Source organism: Hibiscus syriacus, unplaced genomic scaffold (genome assembly GCF_006381635.1).
Source record: "Hibiscus syriacus cultivar Baekdansim isolate YM2019G1 unplaced genomic scaffold, ASM638163v2 tig00019423_pilon, whole genome shotgun sequence".
NCBI lineage: Eukaryota > Viridiplantae > Streptophyta > Magnoliopsida > Malvales > Malvaceae > Hibiscus > Hibiscus syriacus.
Genome location: NW_024062470.1, coordinates 678,182 through 705,084, shown reverse-complemented (window position 1 = coordinate 705,084; position 26,903 = coordinate 678,182). Strand labels below are relative to the sequence as shown.

General features: G+C 35.2%; 3 protein-coding genes across 4 annotated transcripts; 2 read left to right on the top strand and 1 right to left on the bottom strand.

Moving 5' to 3' along the window:
* Positions 1-10,195: 10,195 nt before the first annotated feature.
* LOC120209654 (probable pectate lyase 5) lies at positions 10,196-11,820 on the bottom strand. The gene is made up of 3 exons (XM_039208600.1): positions 11,466-11,820; positions 10,638-11,378; positions 10,196-10,556 (listed from the first exon to the last, which is right to left on the bottom strand). Exons 1-3 carry the CDS (start codon positions 11,567-11,569, stop codon positions 10,196-10,198), a joined length of 1,206 nt encoding a protein of 401 aa, XP_039064531.1. The 5' UTR covers positions 11,570-11,820.
* A 6,162-nt stretch (positions 11,821-17,982) lies between these two features.
* LOC120209651 (protein-L-isoaspartate O-methyltransferase 1-like) lies at positions 17,983-20,146 on the top strand. Of its 2 annotated transcripts, none has more exons than XM_039208597.1 (4): positions 17,983-18,207; positions 18,862-19,235; positions 19,399-19,595; positions 19,755-20,146. In XM_039208597.1, the coding sequence occupies exons 1-4, from the start codon at positions 18,013-18,015 to the stop codon at positions 20,003-20,005; spliced, it is 1,017 nt and encodes a 338-aa protein (XP_039064528.1). In that variant the 5' UTR covers positions 17,983-18,012; the 3' UTR covers positions 20,006-20,146. The 2 variants fall into 2 exon arrangements, with proteins under 2 accessions (XP_039064528.1, XP_039064529.1); XM_039208598.1 differs by having other exon boundaries at positions 18,862-19,132; positions 19,431-19,595; positions 19,755-20,142.
* Positions 20,147-21,559: 1,413 nt separating this feature from the next.
* Positions 21,560-23,240, top strand: LOC120209610 (piriformospora indica-insensitive protein 2-like). The gene is made up of 2 exons (XM_039208570.1): positions 21,560-21,717; positions 22,167-23,240. The coding sequence occupies exons 1-2, from the start codon at positions 21,607-21,609 to the stop codon at positions 23,238-23,240; spliced, it is 1,185 nt and encodes a 394-aa protein (XP_039064501.1). The 5' UTR covers positions 21,560-21,606.
* Positions 23,241-26,903: the final 3,663 nt, after the last annotated feature.

Genomic DNA, 26,903 nt, shown 5'->3' with positions numbered 1-26,903 from the left:
AGAAAAGGAGCAAGAAAAGCAAAGAGACGACCAATCCGACCTGTCATCACGCGTGACGAAAACATTATTATGCGGAATGTACCCACGCGCTTCATGATTTTACCTTTTTTAATATAATTTACATATTATTATTTTAAATAAAAATAATTTAATTCTTTTCCAGATTTAATTACCGACGGATAAAAAAAATATAAGCCCTAAAGCTTAATTTGAATTCAATGTATTGATTTAATATGCTCACTAAAATTTGATTTGTTTGGAGATTTTTATTCGTAATATTTGTTCAAAATACTCTCGATCATTTGATAATAAACATTTATCGTATGTGTCATGTTCAAACAGGAAGTTCTGTCCTATATTGGGTAGTTTTTTTACCGGAAATGTTAAAAAAATAATAACATTTCTGGAAGCGCATTTATTTAGTCTTATATTAGGTTGCCGCATGTGAGACTTCTCGTGTTCGAACCCGAGACAACTAAAGATAACAATTATCCTTTTAATCAGCGAGGTAGTTTGATTCTCGTATAATTTATTTGGATATTTTGTTGATGACATAGTGAGATGCTTCTCATGTCGATTAGATATTACATTTTATAAATTTTAAATATAATTTCTATAATTTCTTTCATTGATTGTTTGAATTTTATCCCTTTTTTAAATGTACAAATATAAAAATTGTGTTCATTTCAAAAACAAATTTCATTTTAGGACTAGATTAATCCTAAAAAAATTATTTTTATGATAATTATTTTTATTTTCATACAATAATCTTATTTTTATATTTTAATTTATTTGTTATAATAATTGATATGTTGTCACCTTTCTTTTCTCTTTCTTCTTCTTTACAACTTGTGTCAATTTTATTGATTAATCCAACTCTTTTTTTAATTTTATTTAACCGATGGCAACACCGGTTTTAATGTTGGTTGTCCCATGTCGATTATCTTTTTTTCTTTATTTTTTTATTTTGGTCGCAGCGGTGAGACAATTTTGATGATGTCAACAATGATCGTTACAGATCGACGGTGGCTGATCGACGACGAAAGATGTAAATTTTAGGGGTTTTTAAATTATAATATTAAGTTTTTTAAATAAAATAATTTTAAAAATCTTATATATGTGACACGGGTCAGATAACATCTGCATTTAACTACTGTTGCTATCCAAACACCTAAAAATACAATGTTAGAAACATTAAGCACCTATTAATAAAAAATATTTAAAGACTAAATCGTATTTTGAGATATAATTTAGGCAGTAAAAAAGTGTATTAAGGCCAAAAATAAATATCTAGATTTTACCATGTGGCTTTTCTAAGCTGACTTGGCAAAGGATAATACGATGACTAGACGACAGGTAATTCTAAAAGAGCCGGTTTTGTAATAAAGATGGCTTTCGGCGAGCCGAAGAGTCCATGTCAATTCGACGTGGCACTTGTTGTAATCCAATCACGTGACTTTCCACGTGTCAACAACGCACCGGTCAAGTATAAAAACTGACGTGTTCGAATAGGGCGCAATGGTTTCAATAACCAATCCGAAACCAGCACGTGTTGGTCCAAGGTTGACCTTGGAGATTTCTTCGTTGCTGGACACAAATGCTCGTCATGTTGACCAATGAAAATTGTCGGAAACCGACGCCGTTTTTGTTAAAAAAATAAAGCTGGCTACGGTCGTCCGCCGTGCTTGCAGATAATTATGCCTCTAATGGATATTGTTAAACTTATTTAATTACCAAATTTTGATTAATGAATTAAGATTTGTTTATTTATTGGCGAAGGATATACTGATAACATTGCTTTAAATTAATATTTGAATAATAAAATTTATTGAATATTTATTTGTAATTTATTATATTAGCTCTAACATAAGGGAGACCATGAATGTCCCTTTGGAGCAAAGAAGCAATTCCATGAGGAGGATCAGGGAAGACTCGTGTGGAGGAATTAGAGGAAGTCGATAGCTTGGCCATAAAGTCAGCTACAGGGGATGTAACAAGGGACAGGGCCTTGGAGCAATCCGTTTGGCATTGGACCAAGCAAGACGGAGACCTTTCAAAATACCCCAGAGCTCGGCGTGAAGGGGTTGAGAGGAGCCAATATACTAGTTGAAGCCTAAAAGCCAATCGCCTGGTTGATTCCTGACGAGACCACCTGCATAGCTTGTCCAGGAAGGGCTCCAAACCGAGCCATCTGTGTTGATGGTAACCCAGGGGGAAGAAGCTGGCAACCATTTGACAATCTCCTGGGTGGGAGGGGGTCTCGATGACTGCTGGGAAGAAGCAGTGAGGGTGTGAGCAGACAATATTCCATGGAATTCCAATACCTGCAAGAAGACAATATTCCATGGAATTCCAATACCTGCAAGAAGGAATGCAGATCGAAGACTTAAGATAATCCACACATCAATTGGCAGGTTCCAGAAATTATCCAGCTGGTTTTGAGGAATAATGGAGGTCCATAGATTCCTTGTTTCCTCGCAATCACACAGCATGTATAGTGGTTTCTTCGACAGCCTCACAAATAGAGCAAGAAGAGTCATCGGCAAGCATTCTACGGAAGCAACTTTGGTTGGTTAAGAGCTTAGCTCTGAACGATAGCCAGAGGAAGTGCTTAATACGTTCTTGGAAGGGGAGCTTCCAGATGAGATTCCAATTGGGGTTGGCGACATCCCAGACAGCATTAATGATCTTTCTGTAGGCCGACTTGACAGTAAATAAGCCATGCTTTCCTGGGCTCCAAAACCAACGATCAGGTCCCATTACAGGATCGGGACAAGGGATGCTCAAGACATGAGGAATAACTTCGGGAACAGGGAGAAATTTCAATAAACCAAAATCTCAAGAGCCAAAAGGAGAGAGGACATCGCATACTAGAAGGTCGTCTTCAATAATGGCAGTCACCTTACCAATTGATTAGGCGACTAATGTGAGGCACCCAATTATCATGTCACAAACGAGTAAGCGAACCATCGTTAACAAACCAGACAAGAAAATTATAAAACAAAGGCCAAATTTTACCGAGAGCACGCCACAAATGGGAGCAAGAGTCACGTTTAATGGAAGTGCCTTTTTCTTCGACGAGCAGTACGCCCCCCAAGATCAATAAGGAGGGGCCGGTGATCAGACTTCATCCGAAGGAGATGGGTAACATGGGAGTTGGGAAAAGTGGCAAGCCAAGTGTCATTGCATAAGTCTCGGTCCAGGCGAACAGCATTGTTACCTCTATACCAAGTAAAGGCGGGTCCCTGAAAACCAAGGTTGTGGAGACCGGCATTGAAAACAGCTTCGGAAAACTGGCTATCCGACTTAGAAACTTGCTGAGAACCCTTTCTTTCGTCCGAAGAAAGAATAGCATTAAAGTCCCCGGGAGAAATCCAGGGTTCCTAAGTATGGCGAGAGACGTCACGGAGATAGTTCCAGAGAGGAATTCGCTTGGAAGGCTGCGGGCTAGCATATACGAAGGCAGCAAGACACGAGCGGACTTCCGAATTACATCTGATTCTACAATGGATAAATTGAAAATGAGGAAATAGAGTGTCCACTTCAATATTATCAAACCAGCATATCCAAATTCCACCTGCAAAACCATTAGCTTCAACACGGAAAGAGTTCGGAAAATTTAGAGTAGCTACACCTTGTCGGCTTTGGACATGCTAATTCGAGTCTCAACAGAGCAAATAATATCCGGGCTAGCATCCTGGATATATTGACGAGCGACACGGATAAAATTACGATGACCACACCCTCGGGCGTTCCACACAAATATCTTCAAATTCATAGGAAATGGAGAGAGGAGAGAACCACCAAGGTGGGTTATTCTACCATGGCCACATGGCCCTCACAGTCTCCCCCGAAAGAGTCATAGCAGGTATTTGGGGGTGGTTATTTTCATCAACATGAGGCGCTTGGTGCTTCGAGATGTCCAGGGTTGTCCAGGAATTAGTCCTTGTTGCGAGCGGCACTCTGGCTGCTTTGGAAGAGCTAACAATTTTGCTGGTTGACCCAGTACGTGACCCCTGCATGGATTGAGCATGGCTGGTTTTAGAAATTTTTAATGATGTCATACCTGTCTTTTTATGCATGGGGTTTGACTTTCTAGCTGGTAAGACAGCTTCTTCTTTGGACTTATCATTGTCGTTGGGCATCCCGGGAAGAGTGGGAAAAGTCTCACAAGCATCAGTCTTAATATAAGATTAAGTGAAAACGTTATTGATTTTATTCTTAATTTTTTAATAAAATAAATAAAAAATTATCAAAAATATTATTATTTTTACTAATTTTACTATTATTGGACACTTTATTGATTTTGTTAACATATCCGGTAAAGCGCTACCTAAAATATTAATTTTTTATCAGTATTGTTATTATTTGGTACTTTACCGGAAATATTAAAAAACATTAATGTTTTAGATAAAAATAATAATATTTTAGATAATTTTTATCGATTTTATAAAAAAAATAATAACAATACTAATATTATATTTTCTTAGTTGTATATTAATTAATAAAATCGTTACTTGTACACATAAACTTTGGCTTAAATTAAATATCTTTAATTAATTCCAATTTCAATTAACTTTAAATTTTGGGTAAATTACACTAATCATCACTGAACTTTACTATCTCTTCTGTTTCACTTACTTACTTTAAATATGTTCAATTTTCTCATTAAATTTAACATAATTACATTTTTGGTCACTTAGTCGTTTTCTCACTAAACGACGTTATAAATGAGCTTTTATATAGATGCAAAACGACGTCATTTTGGTAAAAAAATATTTTTCTAAAACGGCGTCATTTTAACACCATTAAATATTAAACAATTAAATGACCAAAAATGCTAATTGTATTAAATTCAATGAGGAAATTGAATTAATTTAAAGTATTGTGAATAAAATAGAAGACAGAATAAAGTTAGGTGACAATTGGTATAACTTATCCTTAAGTTTTAATTTATTGGATAAATAACTTCCAAACAGGATTAGTTAAAAAATACCTCTAAATTGTCCAAGTTGAATTACCTCGCGTCTTATAAAATGCGTTTAATGGACTTCACGTTTTATCAGTTCAAGACCCATCAATTTTTTTAGATAAACTCATTTCATTTTAAATAAAGATAACAATAAATGCATGCAACTCGATTTTCATAAAACCCGATGTTTGACCTCACTTTTTACAAAACACGAGATCTTTCTACATAACAGTTTTAAGTACTCTTCTGACTAATGTTGTTTGGGAGGTATTGGTCCAATAAATTATATTTTTAGGGTGTTTTTTTTTATAATAATCACGGTCGGTTGGACTTGAATCTTGACCACATGGGGTGCATCCAATAAAATATTTTTTACAAAAAATATTTTAAATTCTGAGTGGGGAGGGTTCAAGGTTTTATTTAATCTTCCTTCTGTGACGAATTAAACTTTAGGCAAAGACATTGATGCATGTTTCACATGTTCATTTGTGTTCCCGTCATGATTAGGAACGGACACATACATTTGTGTTAGAGGACGTGAACATAAAAGATTTATTAAAATTTTAGGAATACGAAATTAAATAATTCATATAAAATATAGAAAAAATATCTAAAATACAAGAAAAATTTATCAGATCCCCTCGATTCAACCTTGATCATGATAATCAATACCCTAATTGAATTGATCATATCGATAGTATTAATCTTGAAATAATATGAAATAGTCCAAATTTTAATATATTTCAATCAATTTTCATTGATATCCTATCGATTCGTAATAATCCATATAAGATAACCTTATCTTGATATTATTATTTTTACCAATTCGTATTTAGTCGATTCTTTCACCCTTTCACGTTATTAATTAGTTAAATATATTTAATTTCCTTAATCAAGATTTCAAATATCTCATTTATACCCTCCATACATATGGGACAATAACATGGCTAAGAGATAAAGATAGGCACATGATATGAATTCAATAGGTTTCGATTCAATAAGATCGGATTTTTTTAAAAAAATGAGTTTGGATCCTATCGGTTGGGTTTTTTTAGAAAATATGTCAGGGTCTGGTTCAGGTTCGAGTTTATGGTAAAAATACTTGAGTCGACCCGACCCAAAAAATAATATAAATTTACCTTATATATTTAGAGATAATTACAATAATAACACTATATATTATTTGTTTCAATTAGATCCCTTTTTTCTTGAATAAAAATAATATTTTTTATATATAAATACATTTATTTCGGGTCGCTCGAGTCGGGTAAAATCCCCTTAAATTCGGGTCAGGTTGGATTTCGGATAAATGATATATATTTTTGGACCGGATCGAGTTGATAAAAATCCGACCTAACTCTACCCGACCCATGTTCATCCTCACTAAGAGACGCATGCAAATTTTGTAATAGGAGTGTAATTTTTTAAGAAGTTATATTAATAATTTAAGAGATAATACAAACCAAACGATCTCACTAATTAAATGAATAATTGTTATCTCTTGAATTTTTAAATTCGAACACTAACAATTATAGAATATTTAAATATTAATGGTCTATTCTACATACTATTCCAACACAATTTGGAGGGAAAAAGAGTGCATTTTTCTACATGCTTAAAGGCAGGGCCCAGCTTTGTAGCTGAATCCGGCCCTAGGCTGACCAATCTCATTTGCCAGGACTGGGTAGGGTCAAATGTGCCCTTGAGCCCTTCAAAACTACAACACTAGACCCATGGATAAAGCCCTTCAAAAATATACCTAACGTTTAATTTTTATTTCGTTTTAGTACTTTACCGTTAAAAACTTAACGGGTGATTTGCACGTGACATCCTTTTTTATGGGTAAATTGCATCAACTATCTTCTCACTCCTATTTCTGTTACTAAATTTTAATTTTTTTTAATTTGATTACTTAACTTTCAAATTACTCCTAATTTAATCAATCTAACTTTCAAATTTAATTTTTTATTTTTAATTATATATTAATAAATGATAAAAATGTCATGTCGCAGAAATTATTAATGAAATAAATTAGAGTGATTAAAATAAGAGCAATTTGAAAGTTGAGAAGCTAAATTGAAATGTTTTAAACTTTAGTACCAAAATAGGAGTTAGAAGATAGTTGATTGATGAATGAAGTAATTTACCCATAAAAAATGCAGTTTCATTAAGTTTTTAACGGTTGTGTAGTAAAATAAAATAAAAACTAAATATTAGATGTGATTTTGAAAAAATTGAAAGTTTAGGTATCAAAATGGACCAAACTAATAGTTTAAGTGCTAAACACGTAATTTACCCTAGATAAAATTATAAATTTTTTAGGGAAAAGTACAGATTTCATCATTCAACTTTCTTCTTCTACTATTTTAGTTATTAAAGTTTAATTTCTTTTAAATTATTCATTAAACTCTCTAATTACTCATATTTAAATTACAAATACAAGAGTTACATGAGAATCATGTTTATTGACATCGACTATTTTTTATTGACATAAAATTCATGTGATATCCACGGTATTATCCCTTCTTTTTCATTCATTCGTTGTTTATATATTAATGACTGCATATGAATACTGTTTAGCTATGTATTTATGTAATTATTTATACATGCATTGCATTTTATCTATATTTTTAATTTTCTGACTGCCGGAGGTCTTTCACGGAAGCTATTCTCAACCTGGCGTTGGGGGCAGCCTACTACCCTACCTCCCCCTTACCCCATACATATGGGAATTGGGTTTTGTTGTTGTTGTTGTTGTTATTCTTCTTTTTAAAAGTTTTGTAGTTTCATCGATGTATCATATTGGTGCTATAATTACCATTCTTTAACATCTTTTTTGAACACTACAGATATCAATGAATTCGCCTCATTGTCTCGTATCGCTCTTTAGTTTAGATTTTATTTAAATCACTTTAAAACTCAAATCCAAATAATAAAAAAACCCATAAAACCCCAAACCACTTTAATCCATAATATCCATCGTGCGGTCAATATAGAATCAATATATACAACTTACTTCCACATTCTCCACCTCTCCACCGTCGAGATTTGGAATAAGGTGTTTCATAATCGAGAAACCAAAGGGAATTCAAAAGTAGGGGCTTTCTCATAAAATGAATAATGTTTTGAGGTCATGTCATACTTTTTTTTAAAGAAAAATACTCATTCATAATGTTGTTAAGTATTTGACGGAGTGACCAAAATAGAAATAAATCGAAAGTTCAACGAGTATATTCAAAATTCTAAATTTTAATGACCGGAATAAGAGTGAGAAAAAAGTTGAATGATGAAATTTGTAATTATCTAAAATTTAAAGGAGTAAAAGTTAAGAATAAATATATTTGATTTTACTCGATTCAAATTTTCTAAATTCTAATTTAATTTTTTAAATAAAATAAAAAATCATCAACCTCTGTGATGGTAGATGGTAGTGGAGAGATGGGAAGTAATTGAGTGGTAGTTGAATAAAGGCTTAATGTAAAAATAAGGGTTTAAACTATATCTAAAATTGATTTTTGATACCTAATTTTTTTTAGGTTAAAATAGGTGCCTAATGATATTCCTGTTACACTTTTAGGTATTTACTGTTCAAAAAACCCATTAAGTGACACGTGTAATATTTATATTTTTTTTATTTTTTAAAAAATATAATATTATTTAAAAATATTTTAAAAAAATCTAAACGTAACACATGTCACTTAACGATTTTTTTAACGAGAAACATTTAAAAATGAAATAGAAAAAGCATTAAATGCATAGTTTTAACACAATTTAAATACTTATTAAGCCATGAATAAATAGATAAACAAATAAAAGGCCATGAAAGCATGCAATCCAAAGCAACTTTGGTCAAAGATATGGCCGCGAGTCGCGCACATATTCATCAAAAGATGTTCCTAATAACGCATGTCCTTCGTTTCCCTTTTTCTCTTTTACATCTAAGCTCTCTAAAATCTAGGGCACCTAATTCAATTTAGGATAGAATTTGGGTATTATTTCGTTGTGTTTCGATTATTAAAAGTTATAAAATTATCGTCTAATTATATGATGTCGTTTTGTTGAGTCATCCGACCATTAAATGTTATAAAATAATCACTCGATTATTTATATGCTTCAAACTTACACTTTTTTCGTTAGAAAATTAATGTCAGTTTGTGCTTGAAGTTAACCTTAGTTGCGGATTCAGAAATTTAAAAATGAAAGGTTCAAAATTTTAATTTTCTTATTTTAAAAATAATGGGTATGCAAAAAATTTTATTTTTCTCCGTAACACGTTAACTAAATTTAATTATTTTTCCCAAAATTATTGGGATACAATTAGTCCTTATGGGGGCTTAGTGCATCCGCCCTATTATTGGGATACAATTAGTTATTATGGGGTTTAGTGCATCCGCCTCTGGTTAACATGCTGACTGAAATATGATAAAATCATATTTTAATGATGTCTGTTGATGCCGTAGTTGCTTTGAAGTACTCAGGGACGGACGCATGATTTTATTTGGAAGGGCGAACTTGAACTTATAAAATTTCAAGGGCAAAAACAGATTTTTAATAGAAAATACATAGAAAAAATATAAAATATATAATAATTTTAAAATTTCAAAAGAGACGACTGTTTCCACTCAACCTATCAGTCCATCCCTAGATGTATTAGCTCAACAACATGATGGATATGGATAGTCGATTCATAAAATACAGTTTTTGGGATCCCCGTAAGACAAACAGTGGTGTGTTTCCTTTGCTGTAATGTTGTGTTGGACTGTTAGTCTATGCCAATGGTGAAAGAGTTTGTTTTAACTTTCATGGTAAATAAAAAGGACGATAAGTGACCAATGCACGTTAAGATCGTATCGAATTGAGAGGAAAATGAGTTAATTATGTAAGAGCTCTATAGATTAGGACTCCTATTTTATAGTGGTCTCCAATTTTATAAATATTTTATTTTAATCCTAAATTATCAATGTAATTTCAAATGAATCCATCGTAAACTTTTGATTTTTTTTCTTTTGTTAATGATATATGTCAAAATTATCCCCTAACGTTTATTAAAATAGTTATTTTGATCCCAATGTTTCATTTTAAGGCAAGAAGACTCCTATCTACGGGAGAAAGAGAAAGATAAAAGATAGAAGTCTTTGATGTTCTAATAGCAACAGACCAAGGTTGTTAAAAAAAATTACGAACTCGGTTACCGTATTCAATATATTTAGACCTTAAACTCCATCAACAACGAGAGAGTTTCTTACACTTGAGAGCACCGGCATCGGTCGTTATCGTGGCAACGTGCGACGATGGCCTAGCACCCAAGCTAGAGGCATGGGCGTAACTCGACGACGAACCGCCGCCCGATGGCGTGAAAAAAGCCCCGTTCACCATCAGGTCGCCTTTCGATCTCCAATTCCACCGCTTCCATTCGCTCTCCGGCGCGTCTTCATGCTTGGTCACCTCTTTGCTGAATATGTTATTTGGTGCAGTGAACCTATTCCCCTGGCTGTTGATGGTTGGATTAGCACTCCCTCCTATAGCATACATTTCCCAGTGGGTGTAGTCATTGTTAACCACATGGAAGTAACCATGCCTACACCTGAAAATGCGAACGACACGATTACGGTCGATTCGGGTTCGGATTTGTGTTCGGGTATGTATATTACTAGTTTGATGTTACCTTGGGATTCTTTGGACAAGCCCTTCGCCAAAGTGATTAAAAGCTATAGTGACCTGCATGTTCTTGTCTCGAGTGTAGGAATCACTGTGCCCTAACAACATGACCTTATCATGGTGACTCATGTAGTTGTTTGAGATGGTGATTGCAGTGGACCCATAAACGGCATCAATCAGCCCATCCTTGCAGTTTGATAAAGAGTTGTGATCCACCCAAATATGGCTACCGCCGAAGATGGAAACCCCGTCGCCGTCCGATGTGGTCCGCCAACCGTAGTGCCGCGGGGAGTCCCTCACCATAGCATTCCCTCCTTGTTTACAATCATGAATGTTCAATCCATGGATGATGATGTTGGTGACAAACTGAATGGTAATGCACGGACCACCGGCTATGTGAACATCGACGCCTCGGCCGTCGATCGTCTTGAAAGAGTTCATGATGAGTTCTTCTTTCAATTTTATGGTCATATCACCAGCGAAAACTATCCACAATGGTTCTTCTTGGATCACAGCATGTCTTAAAGTTCCGGGTTTAGGGTTTACAGGGTCATTGTCGCTGGAATCGATGACAGTGTATAGTTTACCGTCTCTTCCGCCGATGGCATTCTTTCCGAACCCGATCGCACAATCGGCTAGCCTCCGTCGGTTCTTCCACCAGTGAGGGTCACATCTCCAGCAGTCATCTATAGGGTTGCCAGTGCCACAAGAGGCATGCCTAAGGTTCCTCCTAGAGACATTAATGGCCCTGCCAAAAACAAAACAACAACATTGCATATGTTACATCCACGATCGCGATAACGATAAATACAACAACGCGAAGCCATTTATTTACCTGTTAAGATCTCTAACTACGAGTTCAGGGTCCTTAACTGGGGAAGAGGAAATGAAAGGAAGGGAGGCGAAGAGGAAGAACAGAGAAAGTGAAGGAATTGCCATTTTTTTGTTGGGAGAGGTGAAGTTGAGAGAGGAAAGGGTGACTTATAAAAGGACTAAATGCATACTTCAATGTCCTGATTAACCTATACATGTGGGACCAATCAGCCTCCTGATTTCACGTGCCATGGGATTCCACAGTTGTGGTAGTTTTTGGCCGTTAAGTAACGCCCTCAATAAAGCTGCCCCAAAACAGCAAAATGAGTTACCCATAAAGTCCTACTATCCTCTAGTGGTAGGGGAACCAAACCCCAAAAACAGGACACGGTCCTATATAAAATAGCGTCAGATATTAAAGAGGAAATGATTCTTCTTATAGGTTTCGAGTTCGTGTAGCTGTATTTGTAATGTGTGTATATATTATTAATGATTAATAAAGATTACGAACAGATAATCACACATTTAGATTCAAGACGAGTGTCAGATATGAATATATATTTAACACGGATATATTCGAAACATACAGAAAGAAGTTACCAGTAGAGACAAATTAAGGACAAGGTGGTATTACAGTGGAAGCTTCATACCATATCAAAGACGTCCCCTCTAATCCAATACAACTTTCACTCTACCCCATGGATGAACCCTAAACAATTCTACCATTGATTTCAATTTCTCGGCAAAATTGGCCCTATAGATCCGGCGGGTAAAAAAATAACTTATTATGCTATCTCCAAAATTAATTTAGGATCTACAATAAATATTACATTGCATGACTAACTCATTACGCCCACGTGACGAGTTTGTTCAAATAATATTTTTTATTCAAACTAGTCACATTGAGATGACGAGTTCTAATAAAATATAATTTTTATTAGTTTTTGTCGCGTCGAAGTGACAAATTCTAATAAAAATATATTTTATTAAAAACTCATCAAATCATTATAACAAATGTTGTAATTCCCAAAAAAAAAAAATTGATGTCGTATTAGACTAAGGGATTGTTTGTTTGGCTCTGAATAGAACCATTCAGCTCTGAATGCTGAACCGTTCAGCATTCAGACTGTTTGTTTCTCACCTCTGAATGTTTCAGTGCTGACTGATTCAACAAAACAGTGCTGAATGATTCAATACAGAAGTACATTCTAAATGATTCAGAGCCATTATCAAACAACATGTCACATTCAGAACTAATTCATACAGAGTCTCTGAATCATTCAGCATTTGAATCATTCAACGCTTAATCATTCTGAAGTAAACAAACATCCCCTAAGTAATGAGCCAACATACGGTATTGGGCCAAAATTGTCTCAACTTCTAAGTCTTAGAGGTTGATTTCTCAAAGACACGATCCATGTTTCAACAAATATTCTACAATCCATACTGGGGGCGAGTATTTGATCAAATCGAGTTAGTCGAATTAACGAGTCCCCTATATTATTCAAATTTTATATAAAGGTTTTTCGAATCGAATTTTACAAAATTCAAGTTAACAATATAACCTTTCTAAGTATATGTTTAAATTTAATTATAATTATTTATAATAATATGGTACGAATTTCTTTTAATTTAAACGATTTTCTCTAATCATATAAGATATACATATATGTTTCATTATATTCTTTTTCACATGTGTAAGTAAATTTTGTAATGTTAATAAATTAATTATCGTTTAAAATTATAAAATATATTTATAATGTTATTTCGTAAAAAGAGATTTTGAAGATAAATCGATGAGAGTATAAAGGAACAATCAAAGTACTTAACTAAAGATCAAAATGACACCGTTTTGAAATTCAGTTTTTCGAATTGGTAAAATCTGATCTCGAGTTGAACTCGAAAACAGACTCAGTAGTTCGACTTGACTTGAATAACTCGACATTACAAAAGAAAAGTTTTTTTTCCGAATTGAATCGAGTTTTGTTCGACCATAATCCACACTGTTAACCTGCAACTTCAAAAAACAACTTTGAGTGATCCACTCGAGGGCTTCATACTACGAAAAATATCGAAAAGCCACATTCGATAACGATTCTGCCTGATAATTCTCCTTGCACCTTCCCAATGAACACCTAAACATCCTTGCCATGGCAACACTTCATTCAGAAGTTGAAAACTAGACAACAAAATATCAGTGGCACAAAGAATGTTCATAAATCGACGCAAGTGAGACCGGTACAAAGACCGGACATCTACTCGAGAGCCTAACGTTACGAAAAATATCGGACAACAACAACATTCGAGAGAAGTTTTACCTCGTATACTCTCGTTGCTGTTTCCTAGTGAATGTCTAGACATCCTTGTCGCAGCAATGCACAACAGAATATCGGTGACTTTAGCGCGTACATAAATCTAAGCGAGTGAGATCTGTATAAACATGAACTCAAGCCCCTCGAAATACGAAAAAAATATCAGAAAACAACAACATTTGAGATGATGGTTATGCAGATATACAAACTGAACCAAATACAATGTTTGAGCTCAACAAGACGAATGAGAACAACTCGAGACCATCAAGCTACGAAAAATATCAGAAAACAACAACAGTTGAGACCGAAATTGCCAGATATAACCTTTGGTTCTTTTCCTGTGAACATCTAAACATCTGTACCACATCGACATCCGGTTCATTCGGAAGTTGATAATTTGACAATTATCGGTGTCACAAAGAACACAAGCAAATCAAAGCAACTGAGATTTGTATAAACAATTGACATCAACTCAAGCCCCTCAAATTATGAAAAAAATATCAGAAAACACTAAACATCCTTCCCATAGCACCAGACATTTCATTCAAAAGTCGATGATTCAACAACAGAATATCAGTGTCATACAGAATGTATGAAAACCAAAGTGAGTGAGCTCTGTATCATGAATGGACATCAGCTCAAGACACTCGAGCAAACAACGATAAACGAGAATCATTTTGCCCCATATACTTTTCTTGCTCTTTTCCAGTGAACATCCATACTTCCTTATCAAAGCAACACCCGTTTCATTCCAAAATCGATAATTGACAACAGAAATATCATTGTCACAATGAATATATGCAAATCAAAGCAAGTGAGATTCATATAAACAATTGACATCAACTCAAGCCCCTCAAAATATGAAAACAAATATCAGAAAGCACCAACATTTGAGAATGATTTTGCCGTATATGAACTTCTTGCTCTTTCCTAGTGAACTAAACATCCTTTCCATAACACCAGACATTTCATCCAAAAGTCAATGATTCAACAACAGAATATCAGTGTCGTACAGAATTTATGAAAACCAAAGTGAGTGAGATCCGAATCATGAATGTACATCAGCTCGAGACAGTCGAGAAAAAAAAACAATAAATGAGAATCATTTTGCCTCATATACTCTTCTTACTCTTTTCCAGTGAACATCTAAGCATCCTTACCAAAGCAACACTCATTTCATTCAAAAATTGATAATTGACAACAGAATATCATTGTCACAAATCACAATGAGTATATGTAAATCAAAGTGAGTGAGAATCGTGTAGATAATCAAAATCAACTCAAGACCTTCAGACAACTAAAAGCATCAGAAAACATCTGAAAATGATTTGCCTAGTATAATCTTCTTGAACATTCCCATTGAATATATAAGCATCTTTCCCATAGCAACACTCATTTCATTCAAAAGTTGATAATTTAGACAACCAATTAAACTCCCGATACAAGAAAATAAGCAAAGCTCATGTTAATTGTGTGTTTTAATCCAGCTAATTATTGCCGAAAGACATCAAATTCATCAAGTAAAGAGTTGTCCATCAACTAATTCCAAAATCTTTCAGAAAAAAAATCAAAGCAAATAATACAACTTCCCCCGTGAAGTTCTTGCCATTATAGAGAAAGCCTATGTCTTTCTTCTTAGACGCTTCCTCAGTTTCTTGTACTTGTGCTTGTTCATCTTCTTCTTCCTCTTTTTCTTCACACTATCAGCCCAAAATTTTCCAGCATCATCTTCGGTCTCCGTTATCTCCTCCTCGATCTCCATTGCCATTAATGGATCAAACCCAGTTGAGCCAATGGGATTCAACAAATACCCAAATGGAAAATTGGGGTAAAACTTCAAAGGTTGAGTAGAAATATCATCTTTTAGGGGTTTGGGGTTGAGGGAATCTGGTTTGGTTAATGAAACATGGTGGGGAATAAGTGGAGAACTGAGTTTAGGGAGTTGTTGTGGGGATTTCAAAGATACGATGAGCCTTTGAGTGGACTTGTTTTTGAAGAGTTTATGCATGAGATTCGCCATTTTTGGCGTAGAAGAATGGTGAAAGAAGTGAGCTTTAAACTGGAATAAAAATGGGGTTAAGGATGCATAAGTTAGCTTTGTTGACGTCTGGTTCGATGCGGTCGTGAAAAAGGGTTTTGAGGAGGAAGCCGCTTTAGACTTTTCAAGGTTTAATGAAACTCAAAACTGCTTTTAAAACGATGTCGTATCATCCGAAAAAACATAAAAAATCATTACATAACCATCGTTTTTTTGGTAAATTATACAAATGGTCCATTAATTATAGGATAATGCTTTGTTGAATCCCTAAAACATTAAAGGTTGTAAAATGGTTTCTCGATTATAGAGTGTTGTTTTGTTGAGTTCTCTGATTGTTAAAAGTTATGAAATTATCACTCGACTATTCATATATTATAAACTTATCGTTTTATGTTAAAAATTGATTGGCACGATAGGAGGCATTGATAATACAACATGATGTTTCAAAATCTCAAACGGTTCTGAGATAAAATTTTATCACATCCAGTTAACAGATTAACATCTAACTCACACGATCGGTAGCTTTAAACTGAAAAAAAAAAGAGAGTTTAGAATGTATGAATAGTCGAATGACCATTTTGTAACTTTTAATAGTCGAAGAACTCAACAAAATAGTTTCCTAATAATTAGAGGAGCATTCGTAATTTTTAATCCGACTATTAATATATTTTACTCTTTAACTTATTGATATATCAATCTTATTTTCATTGATTAAGATATATCCATTATGAAATGGGGATGTCTCCCGTACTACAGCCTAATATACGGCTAAGGAAATGTGCTATCGGAAATGTTATTGGGTTTTTAACATTTCCGGTAAAGTGCTACCTAAAACATTATTTTTTCTACCGGAAATGTTAATATTGGGCGCTACTTAAAATGTTATTTTTTCTACCGGTTTTTCTACCAGAAATTAGGTAGCAAAATTAACATTTCAGATAAAAAAATAATATTTTAGGTAGCGCTTTATCAAAAATGTTATCGAAAATATTAAAAACCAATAACATTTTCGATAGCGTCTTTCTTTAATCGTATATTAGGCTACCGTACGACACAACTACCTATTATGAAACGATTGTCTTAAGGTAATCTATCCCAGTTTGACGTATAAGTTTATATGATTGTGATTTAATATTTATAATGATATTGTTATAATGAATTTTTAGGATAGCTAAATATATGATCTTCGTGTTATACGAGGATATATTGAATTTACTTACATATTATAAAATTATTAAATTTTATATTAATTTAAAATTATTGAATAAATATAAATTGACGAATACGGTCATTTTTTTTCTTCTCATAAAAAATTCACAATTTTCGACTTTTAATATCAAACATCAATTTACACTCATCTGATAATCTTAAATCAATATATAACTAGAAAGTTATATATTGTATAACTGGACAGTGCCGTGGCTGGGGCGGTGCGAGATGGGCGACCGCTCAGGCCCCCAAAAAATTGGGGCCTAAAAAAGTATATCTATAGTGGAGTTTTTCTAATAAACGCCACTATAGTTGGATTTATTGCGGCGTTTTTCAAAAAAACGTCACTATTGTTGCGGCTTTTAATAAAAAAACTACCCTAGATGGTCCTATTGTGGCGTTTTTCAAAAAAACGTCACTGTTGTTGCTCCGAAATCGAATATATCTAGAAAATAGGGGTCCTTTTAAGAATTTATACAGGACCCCCGACAACCTAGCCACGACCCTGTAACTGGATCTACCTCTATATAGGATAAGATCGAGTTATACAATGTGAAACTTAAAGAATTTTACATTAATTTAGGATTATAAGACGAAGGTAAATAAGGCCAAAGTTCTGGGATAATATTTCCTAATTTTTTAATTCCCCAGATAATACGTCCTGGGAATTATTTCCGAGGATAGGCTGTTTGCTACAGTAAACGGTGAAGACGCTGTGTAAATACTGTGATTTGTCGAAGACGTCGGGATTTCTACACGTCTTCAAGCCGAAACCAAGCACGATGAAGACGCCTTGAAGCAGGATTTTATAAACTTTGGGCTAAAATAGAATTGAGGCCCAAAAATTACGTTATCCATGCAGAACAGGCGAGCTGATTCGGCCGACAACACTCATCACCAAGAGAGCAGAGGTGGAGACGACAAGTGTATATATTAATGGATGAAAGTGAGAGAAAGGGCGAGAAAGTCATAGAAAGGGAATAAAGAAAAAAAGGAAAATCCAAAAAAAAATGATGAATCTATCCACAGTTATAGCGTATGGATGCCGCTATTGTACGCCGCCAATAAAGCAACTCTTAAGCTACACTACCTTGCTCAATCCTCACCATCACCATCTCCAAGCTCGCCCTCTCTCTTTTAACAATCTCAACCTCCCTAACTTCAACCTTCTCCTCACGGGTAACTGTCTCTTCTTCAGGATGGAGGTACCCTTTTCCTTCCTTGATCACTTCTTTCATATTTTCTTTTCTTCGATTATGTTTGGGCTTTCCAGAAATGATGAATTTGTTGTTGTTTTAGTAAAAGTTTATGGTAAAGCTTGATTATCAATGAATTACAATGAAAACCTGCTTGTGTTTTGTGGGCTACTCATAATCTGGGGATTGAATCAACATATTGTGCAATTTGATCTTTGCTGTGCTGGTCTTTTGAGAACGTTAGTATTTCAAACTGGGACGGATACACGATTCTATGTTGATATGCGAATTTAAGGGGTTATATTAGAAATTTAGGTTGCGAAATTATAGAATTTCAGGGTATAAAATTAGATCATCGATAGAGAATAGAAAGAAAATACTTACAATATATGGAGATTTGAAATTTCCAGATGTGTGACTCGAAATGATGTCTATGGACTTTGGATAGATGAACTCAGCCTGTGACTGCCCCTGATATGAAGGCCGTCTGAGTCGGAACGATGTCGATTCAGATGATTTATTGGTCAGCTTCTATGTCAGAGGCTGCTTAGTTTTTGTTTTCGACTTACCTTGAGAATTTGAGAGACCCTTATGTTGTTCGGTGTTGTTTCGTTCATTTCGATAGTGATTTTGTGCTTGGTTTTTCTGTTGAATTATTTGTAGCGCTTTTGGAGCGGAAGTGGGATCAACAAGAACAAACAAATGGTCGAGCATTTGCGGCGTTATGGAGTGATTTCATCGATGAAGGTTGCTGAAGTGATGGAGACTATCGATAGGGGGTTATTTGTACCAGATGGGACATCGGCTTATGTTGATAGTCCGATGCCAATAGGTTACAACGCCACCATTTCCGCACCACATATGCATGCTACCTGTCTTCAATTATTGGAGGAAAATTTGCAGCCCGGCGTGCACGCTTTAGACGTTGGCTCAGGTCTCTTTGCATTCCACAATTTTTTTGATACGATCACGTATTTTCCACACATCTTCAGTTTCTTTCTTCTGTATAACTCGGATGGAATGCTGGAAAGCCAAATGTGCTACACTTACTCTCTCAGGGTAAATCCCACTCTGTCAATGGCAATCAAGAAAAGGGTCGAATTACGAGACTCGATGGCTGCATCTAGTTCCAGCATTCCAGAAGAGTTTAGTGAATCGATCAGCAGTCCATTCTTTCCCCCCCTAATTTTTAAAGGACAGGTTTTTATTTTGGTCTTGCATCTGTACTGTAGGAACCGGATACTTGACTGCTTGCTTTGCATTGATGGTTGGACCACAGGGTCGCGCTGTCGGTGTGGAACATATTCCCGAATTGGTTGCTTCTTCCATACAAACTATCGAAAAAAGTGCTGCAGCACCATTGTTGAAAGAAGGTTCTCTTTCACTGCATGCCAGCGGTATGTACTCAATAACTCCTTGTATGCTTTCGGTTTTATTACAAGAGAATGCAGGATTAGGAAGTCATAAGCCAGTTTTTCAGTTGTCTTGGAATTGAAACGAGCTCGTTGTCTGTTTTGTCGAATGCTTATGACTGATGCTTTGGCCGTGTATCATAGATGGAAGACAAGGCTGGCCGGAATGTGCACCATATGATGCCATACATGTCGGGGCAGCAGCACCGGAAATACCTCAGCCTCTCCTCGATCAACTGAAGCCTGGTGGTCGAATGGTAATTCCTGTAGGAAACATGTTCCAAGACTTGAAAGTGGTGGATAAAAATTTGGATGGTTCGATTAGTATCCGAAGTGAGACGTCGGTCCGGTATGTTCCGTTAACCAGTCGTGATGCTCAGTTGAGGGGTTATTGAGATCGGAAACGTTCCTCTCTTATGCAGCTTGTTTGAAAGTCGTTAGATATTGAGCACCTTATTGTACAGAATATATGGTCAGACATTGCATTTCCCAGACTTGCATGGTGCAGCTAAAATAGATGATTAAATGGCCCTGTGTTCCATTTTTCCTTTTTGGATAAATTTCCGTATTGGTCCCTTTGGTTTCAGTTTTGTTCAATTTTAATTATAAAAAAATTCTGCATTATTTGGTTGAAACTTTTTTGAATTTTGGTGACCAAAATTATAACAAAAATTCTGCATTATTTGTTTGAAACTCTTCCCGCAGTTATAATTACCGTCGACACTTTCATGTTAATTGTGTGATAACATACAATTATGAGGTATATTGACCATAATTAATTATTAATATTTTATTCATTGATCAATTAATCTAAATCGGATATTATAAATGTGAATCGGATATTATAAATGTGAGAATGATTTGTTAATCTAATTTACTTCATTCATAAACGTCGGGATTTGAACCTACATTGACTAAGATATTTAATATCTCATTCTACTAAAGGTTCCATTGGTAATGCTTTCTAAAAGCAAATTTAACAAATACCACGAACTCCTAAATAACTTGTGAAGAATACCATTTGAATTGCCCGTCCAGCTTAATTGGTAGAGCGCAAGGCTCTTAACCTTGTGGTAGTGGGATCAAGTCCCATAGTAAGCAATTCATAATTCTGACTGCCGGGAGGTCTTCCACAGAAGTTGCTCTCAATCTGTTGTTGGGGGCAACTTACTACCTTACCTCTCCTCATCCCTAGGGTCAGCTACTATTTCACTAATTTTGCCACCTACATATTATACTTTGGTCTGGTCATTGCAGACACCGAATGCATGCATGCATGGTAGAATGGTCCTCTACAAATGCATATAAGCCCTATGGCCTCCATCAACTCTAACAACGCATTTTCCACATATTTTTTTTTCAAAATTTTCACTCAATTAAGCTGCATTTAGTACTACTTTCATAACACGGTTTGATTAGCCACAAAAGCAGATGCTTGTGCAGAAAGTAGACCAAAAAGAAACCCTGTGGCCTAAGCTAACTAGTAGCACCATGGGGGCAACAATGCGATAACCGAAGGGCCATTTAAAGTCTTTTAGCCTTTATAGGTTTCTCCTTGGCTTCCTTTTGTGTGTGTTTTTCCGCTTAAAAAGCTGTCATTTTGGTTTACTTTATGCGGTTCCATTAAACTGTGTTAAATGCACCCTTTGGCGCCTGCACCAGTGCTTAAACTTTGTTGTCTTTGCCCTTCCTTTTTGCAACAAGTTTTGTGCTTTCAGTTGAACCCCTAATAACTTCATGAAACCGAAAACCCTGACAACAATCCGTTAGCATTACTTGTAATCCCTTTTCTCGTATTGTTGAGCTGATCGCTTATAACCTGTTTGTGTTGTTGCTTGTGCTTTGGGTTTTTTTTCTTACATAGGAAGTTTAGGCCATGGAGAATGTCCTTGTGATCAACAGGAGTCTTCTTCATCTTCTTCTGTTTTTGCTTATTGGGTCGCTTGTGTTTTGTGAATGTGAAGATGACGGTGACCAAGTTTCATCTGTGTCTCCAATGGTGAAGGAAGAACAAGATGCACTATATGGTGCCATTCAGGGATTTGTGGGGAACTCTTGGAATGGCTCGGATCTCTACCCTGACCCTTGTGGATGGACACCTATTCAGGTTTAAAATACATCACTTTCTTCTTCTTTTTCATGTATCTTTCTGATATGATATCGAGCAGGGATAGACCGGAAGAAGTCAGTAGGGGCGGTCGTCCCTGAAAATTTTAAATTCTATGTTCATCCCTGTTATCCAGACTATAAATGAAGGTTAAATGAGTATGTCTCGAATACAGATATGTCATATATTTGAAGAATCATATATATATATATATATATATATATATATATATATATATATATATGTTGAATACAAACGTAGGATATGAATATTTGGGGAATCAGTAGGAAACTTGCATGCAACCAATAGCGTTAAAAAGGGCATTACAAGTTGAGTTTTTGGCAGCTATTGTCACTGTTGAAGATGTTTTTTTTTTGTATGTATGAATTTCAAGCATCTTTGTTTATGTAAAAATTGACACTTTTTACTCAAAATTCTTACAAATGCAGGGAGTTTACTGTGATCTTGTTGATGGTTTTTGGCACATCACAGTTCTAAACATTGGTCTGGTCTTTGACAACTCTCTGCAATGTAGCACAGAAGCAAAGTTCACCCACCACTTGTTTGAGTTAAATCACCTAAGATCTCTCTCCTTCTTCAACTGCTTCTTCTCGCCTAGAGATAACCCCATTACAATCCCTTCCTCAAACTGGGAAAGATTCTCAAACAGCTTAGAATCATTTGAGTTTAGATCCAATGGAGGTCTCATTGGTGAGATTCCAGCCCCCATCGGCTGCCTTAAAAGGCTCCAATCATTGGTGTTACTGGACAATGGATTAACCGGAGAATTGCCTATAGAATTAGGGAACCTGGTGAATTTGAAGCAGCTTGTGCTTGCTGGAAACAAGTTCACTGGCCAAGTTCCACCAAGTCTGGCAGGTTTAACAAAGCTGCTGATAATGGATTTCAGCAGAAACAATCTATCAGGGCCATTGGAGTTGAGCTTTGGGAGCAATTTCACTTCCTTGTTAAAGCTTGACTTGAGCAACAATGGCCTCGAGGGGAAGATACCAGAAGGAATCAGAAGATTGAAGAATGTCACTCTTCTTGATCTTGGTAGAAACAAGTTCTCAGGTGGGTTGACTCAGTCATTTCAAGAGCTCGTCTCCTTGAAAGAGATGGTGATATCAAGCAACCCTCTGGGGGGTGATCTCATGGGAATTCAATGGGAAAACTTGCAGGATTTGGAGATCTTGGATCTTTCAAATCTGGGATTGACAGGGATGATACCAGAGTCCATGCCAGAGATGAAAAAGTTGAGATATTTGGGATTAAATGACAACAATCTGTCTGGAAATCTTTCTCCAAAGCTTGCAAGTCTTCCATGTCTGGGTGCTCTTTACATTAATGGAAACAATCTGACTGGGAAGCTTGTGTTCTCAGAAGGGTTTTACAAGAAAATGGGGAGAAGGTTCAGGGCTTGGAATAATTCAAAGCTTTGCTATCAACCTCAAGTGATCTCATCATCATCATCATCGTCATCGTCATCAAGCCATTTTCCTAATGGGGTTAAAGCCTGTTAACAAGAAAATCATAGCAGAAATACTTCCATTCTACCATGAGAGAATGCAGGAAGCATGCTAGTATTAAAATAGTCATGTATTTTTCTTTGTTATGCTAGTTTTTTTTTTATGTATGTATGTATGTATCATGCATGATTTATGTTAACATATTTACGAGAAAGATCTCTCAAAATTCATGAAAATTGAAAGAAAAAAGAACCCTTGTTGGAAAAACACTCGTGTCTAATGCTTATATTGGAGTTTGAATTACATAAATGGAAAGAAAGGCTTAAGGTTAACTTTTGTTCCGGTAGTAAACTTAATTTATCAATTTCGTCACCATCATTTTTTATATTAATTTAACCCTTAAAGTTATTTAGGGTATTCATCTTAGTCCTTGAAATTTGTTGAGTTCGCGTCCGTGGATCATGAGATTATATTAAAATATGTATTAAAAACAATGATTAGAACAGATTTTCAAAATTTTAGTATTTATTTAAGAGAGTTTAAGGGATCAGGTAAAATTTTGAGATTTTTTTAATCGTTGTATTTAATAAATATTTTATTATTTATTTTTTAATACATGTCATGTCATCATCAAGTCACGTCGGTAATATTGATTGATCTAAAAATTACTGATGTTGATAAATGCAAAGACTAACGGTTATGTTAGTCAAAGCGAATTTCGAGGGTTAAAATGAACACCCTAAACAACTTAAGGCTTAAATTGATGCAAAAACGATAAGAACGAAATTAATAAATTAAGTTTACTATACGAGTAAAAATAACCCTAAGCCTCGAAAGAAATAATGCACCTTTAGATATAGAAGAATTGTGGTTTCTATGGGATCAAAAACAGAATAACATTTCCTTTTGTATCTTCTCCCCCATTAGTTCTTAAAGGATTCGGATTTGACCAATTGCGTATAAAAGTTGCGTGCACTATTAACGATTAAATAAATTCTAAACATATATTACCTTATAATCATCTCAAATTTATAAAAAAAAACATCCCGTAGTACTCAGCATCAAAGATTTAAACACTGTTATGTTATCAGAATAACGATCGTTTTATAACAGTTTTAGTGTTATCCGAAATTGTTATTGTACGACTAGGGATCGCAACTCAACCCGAACCCGACCCGATCGGGTCGTATTTTTTTTAAAAAAAAAATCGGGTTCAGTTCGGGTCGACTTTTTTTAATGCACTATTCGGGTCGGGTCGGGTTTAGGGTGAAAAAATCGACCCGACCCGAAATATATATAATTTTACCTATATATTTAGGAATAATTATAATATTATCCCTTTATATATACTTTTTTTCAATTAAATCACTGTTTTTATTGAATAAAAAAATATATATTTTTTTAATTATTTCGGATCGGATCGGGTCGTGTTTCTAAGTCATATATTCGGATCGGATCGAGTCGGGTGAAACCTTAATTTCTTCGAATCGGGTCGGGTCACGGGTGGAGGACCCTTTATTCTCGGGTCGGATCGGATGACCCAAAAACCCGACCCGACCCATTACCATCCCACGACCGCGATATTCACAATAATACTTATTATATCTAAAATCGCGTAAAATGTAACGCAGTAGAAAACGCGATTACTGCAGAATCCAATCCTACACAGTGGAAAACAAAATGAGTTGCTCTGAACTGCGTATACAATTATTTTAAAAGTACAAACAACCTAACCAGTCGTCATTCAAGCTTAAACCATAACAAGCCACGTTCAAAATAAAGTTGCTGCTTCCTAGCAGTGTCCTTGAATCCACACACATGTTAGCTTTGGATTGGCAATTTTAACAGCATAAGGTTATGTTAAAGGGATAAAATGGGTGGTGACGGTTCAAGGCGGTTCATTTTTTTTAGTTCGAACGAAAAATTATAGTCGATGACAGATCGACCGTTGATCTGTGTCAAGTAGGCCTGTAAATGAACCGAACGCACACGAACGGAGGTATGTTCATGTTCGTTATAAACGAACATAAACGAACACGAACATAAACGAACAATTTTTTTTGTTCATGTTCGTTTATTAATGAATATAACTTGTTTATGTTCGTTCATTTAATAAATAAACGAACATAAACGAACACGAACATAAACGAACATGAACATAAATGAACACGAACATAAACGTTGGAGACCCTACCTTCCATTGTTCTTTCGTGAAAAATAGTCGACAATGCAAATCAACCAAATCTACAGTGATAAATAGCGTAAGAGCTGATTAGAACTTGTTTTGAAGCTTTCAGCGATCATCTCCACTCTACAGTGAACACTAGGGTTTGGGAAAAAAGGGGGAAATGAATATAGGTGCAGGTGCCTCACGGGTTAACATATTGGATTTAATCTCCAAATAAAATTGGGTTAATTATGGAGTTTGTTATCAGAATATCAGATTAATTAATATTTTTAAGATACTTACAAATTGGTCACCAAAATTGATTTAAGAAGATTGGGTTAAACATAAATGAATGAACATAAACAAGCATAACCAAACGAACATAACCGAACGTTCACGAACGTAAATGAACGAACAAGACCTATGTTCATGTTCGTTCATTTAATTAAACGAACACAAAATCTTGTTCATGTTCATTCATTTAATAAATAAACGCACATAAACGAACTTCCCGCCGCACGGTTCATGAACGGTTCGCTGAATGTTCAATTCATTTATAGGCCTAGTGTCAATGTGTTTTCTCTCTATAGAAAGTGGAGAGAGTAGACAAATAAGGGTGTGGTGGTTTCATTTGGATCACATCTTTTGGTCTTGTTCAATACATTTTATAGTTATCCTTATTGCGTGTCTCGGTCGTAAGATCATCATGAATACTCGTAGTCGTAGGCTAACAGACTAAATGGATATGATCAAGTCATAGTGGATTTGACACTAGTAGGTCGTGTGAGTCTATTATAAGTCATACAAATAGATCGCCGCTTTTCGAAGGATGTTGCCGTACTCCGGAGACGAAATATATATAATTGATTATTTATAAAATTAGATTTTGAACTTATAAAAAATCAAATTATTTCAAATTTTATACATTTATGTTGCTTGCTTTTTCATAAAAATAGAATAAACTACGTCACAAGTTGTCCATAGTTTTCCTTTATTGCTATTTAGTCTAATTTAATTTTGATTTAATGATATTTAAGGCCCTCAAAACTTTTGGGGAAAAATCAATGTGAACCCTGAACTCATTTTACATCCAATGTGACCCTCGTACTGGGGGGGGGGGGAATCAATTTGCCCCTTTCACAAATGAAAAATAAAGTTGACCGCTACGATAGAGAGATGACGTTAATCTCGCGTTAACTAGCAGATCTCCAGGGGCAACTACACCATTTGACAATCAGTCGCCATAGCCGCTGCTCCATTGTTGATACAGAAGCTAAACCTCGAATTAAGTATAGATTCACATACATAATGTACAAATCTTCATCAATCTTGTATTCAATAAAATACCTAACGTACAATAGTTGAAGTGTTGAGTAAACAATCGCATCGAATACATGTTCAAAACCGACACACACAGAATCTTATATGGATGCAGACATTTCAAGTCAAACAGTCATCTATGGCAGTGTCTTACTGCAGTAAGATCTACCAACTAAAATACCATATGACTGAAACAATTACATATCAAGGTTTTGACACTGCCACCGGTG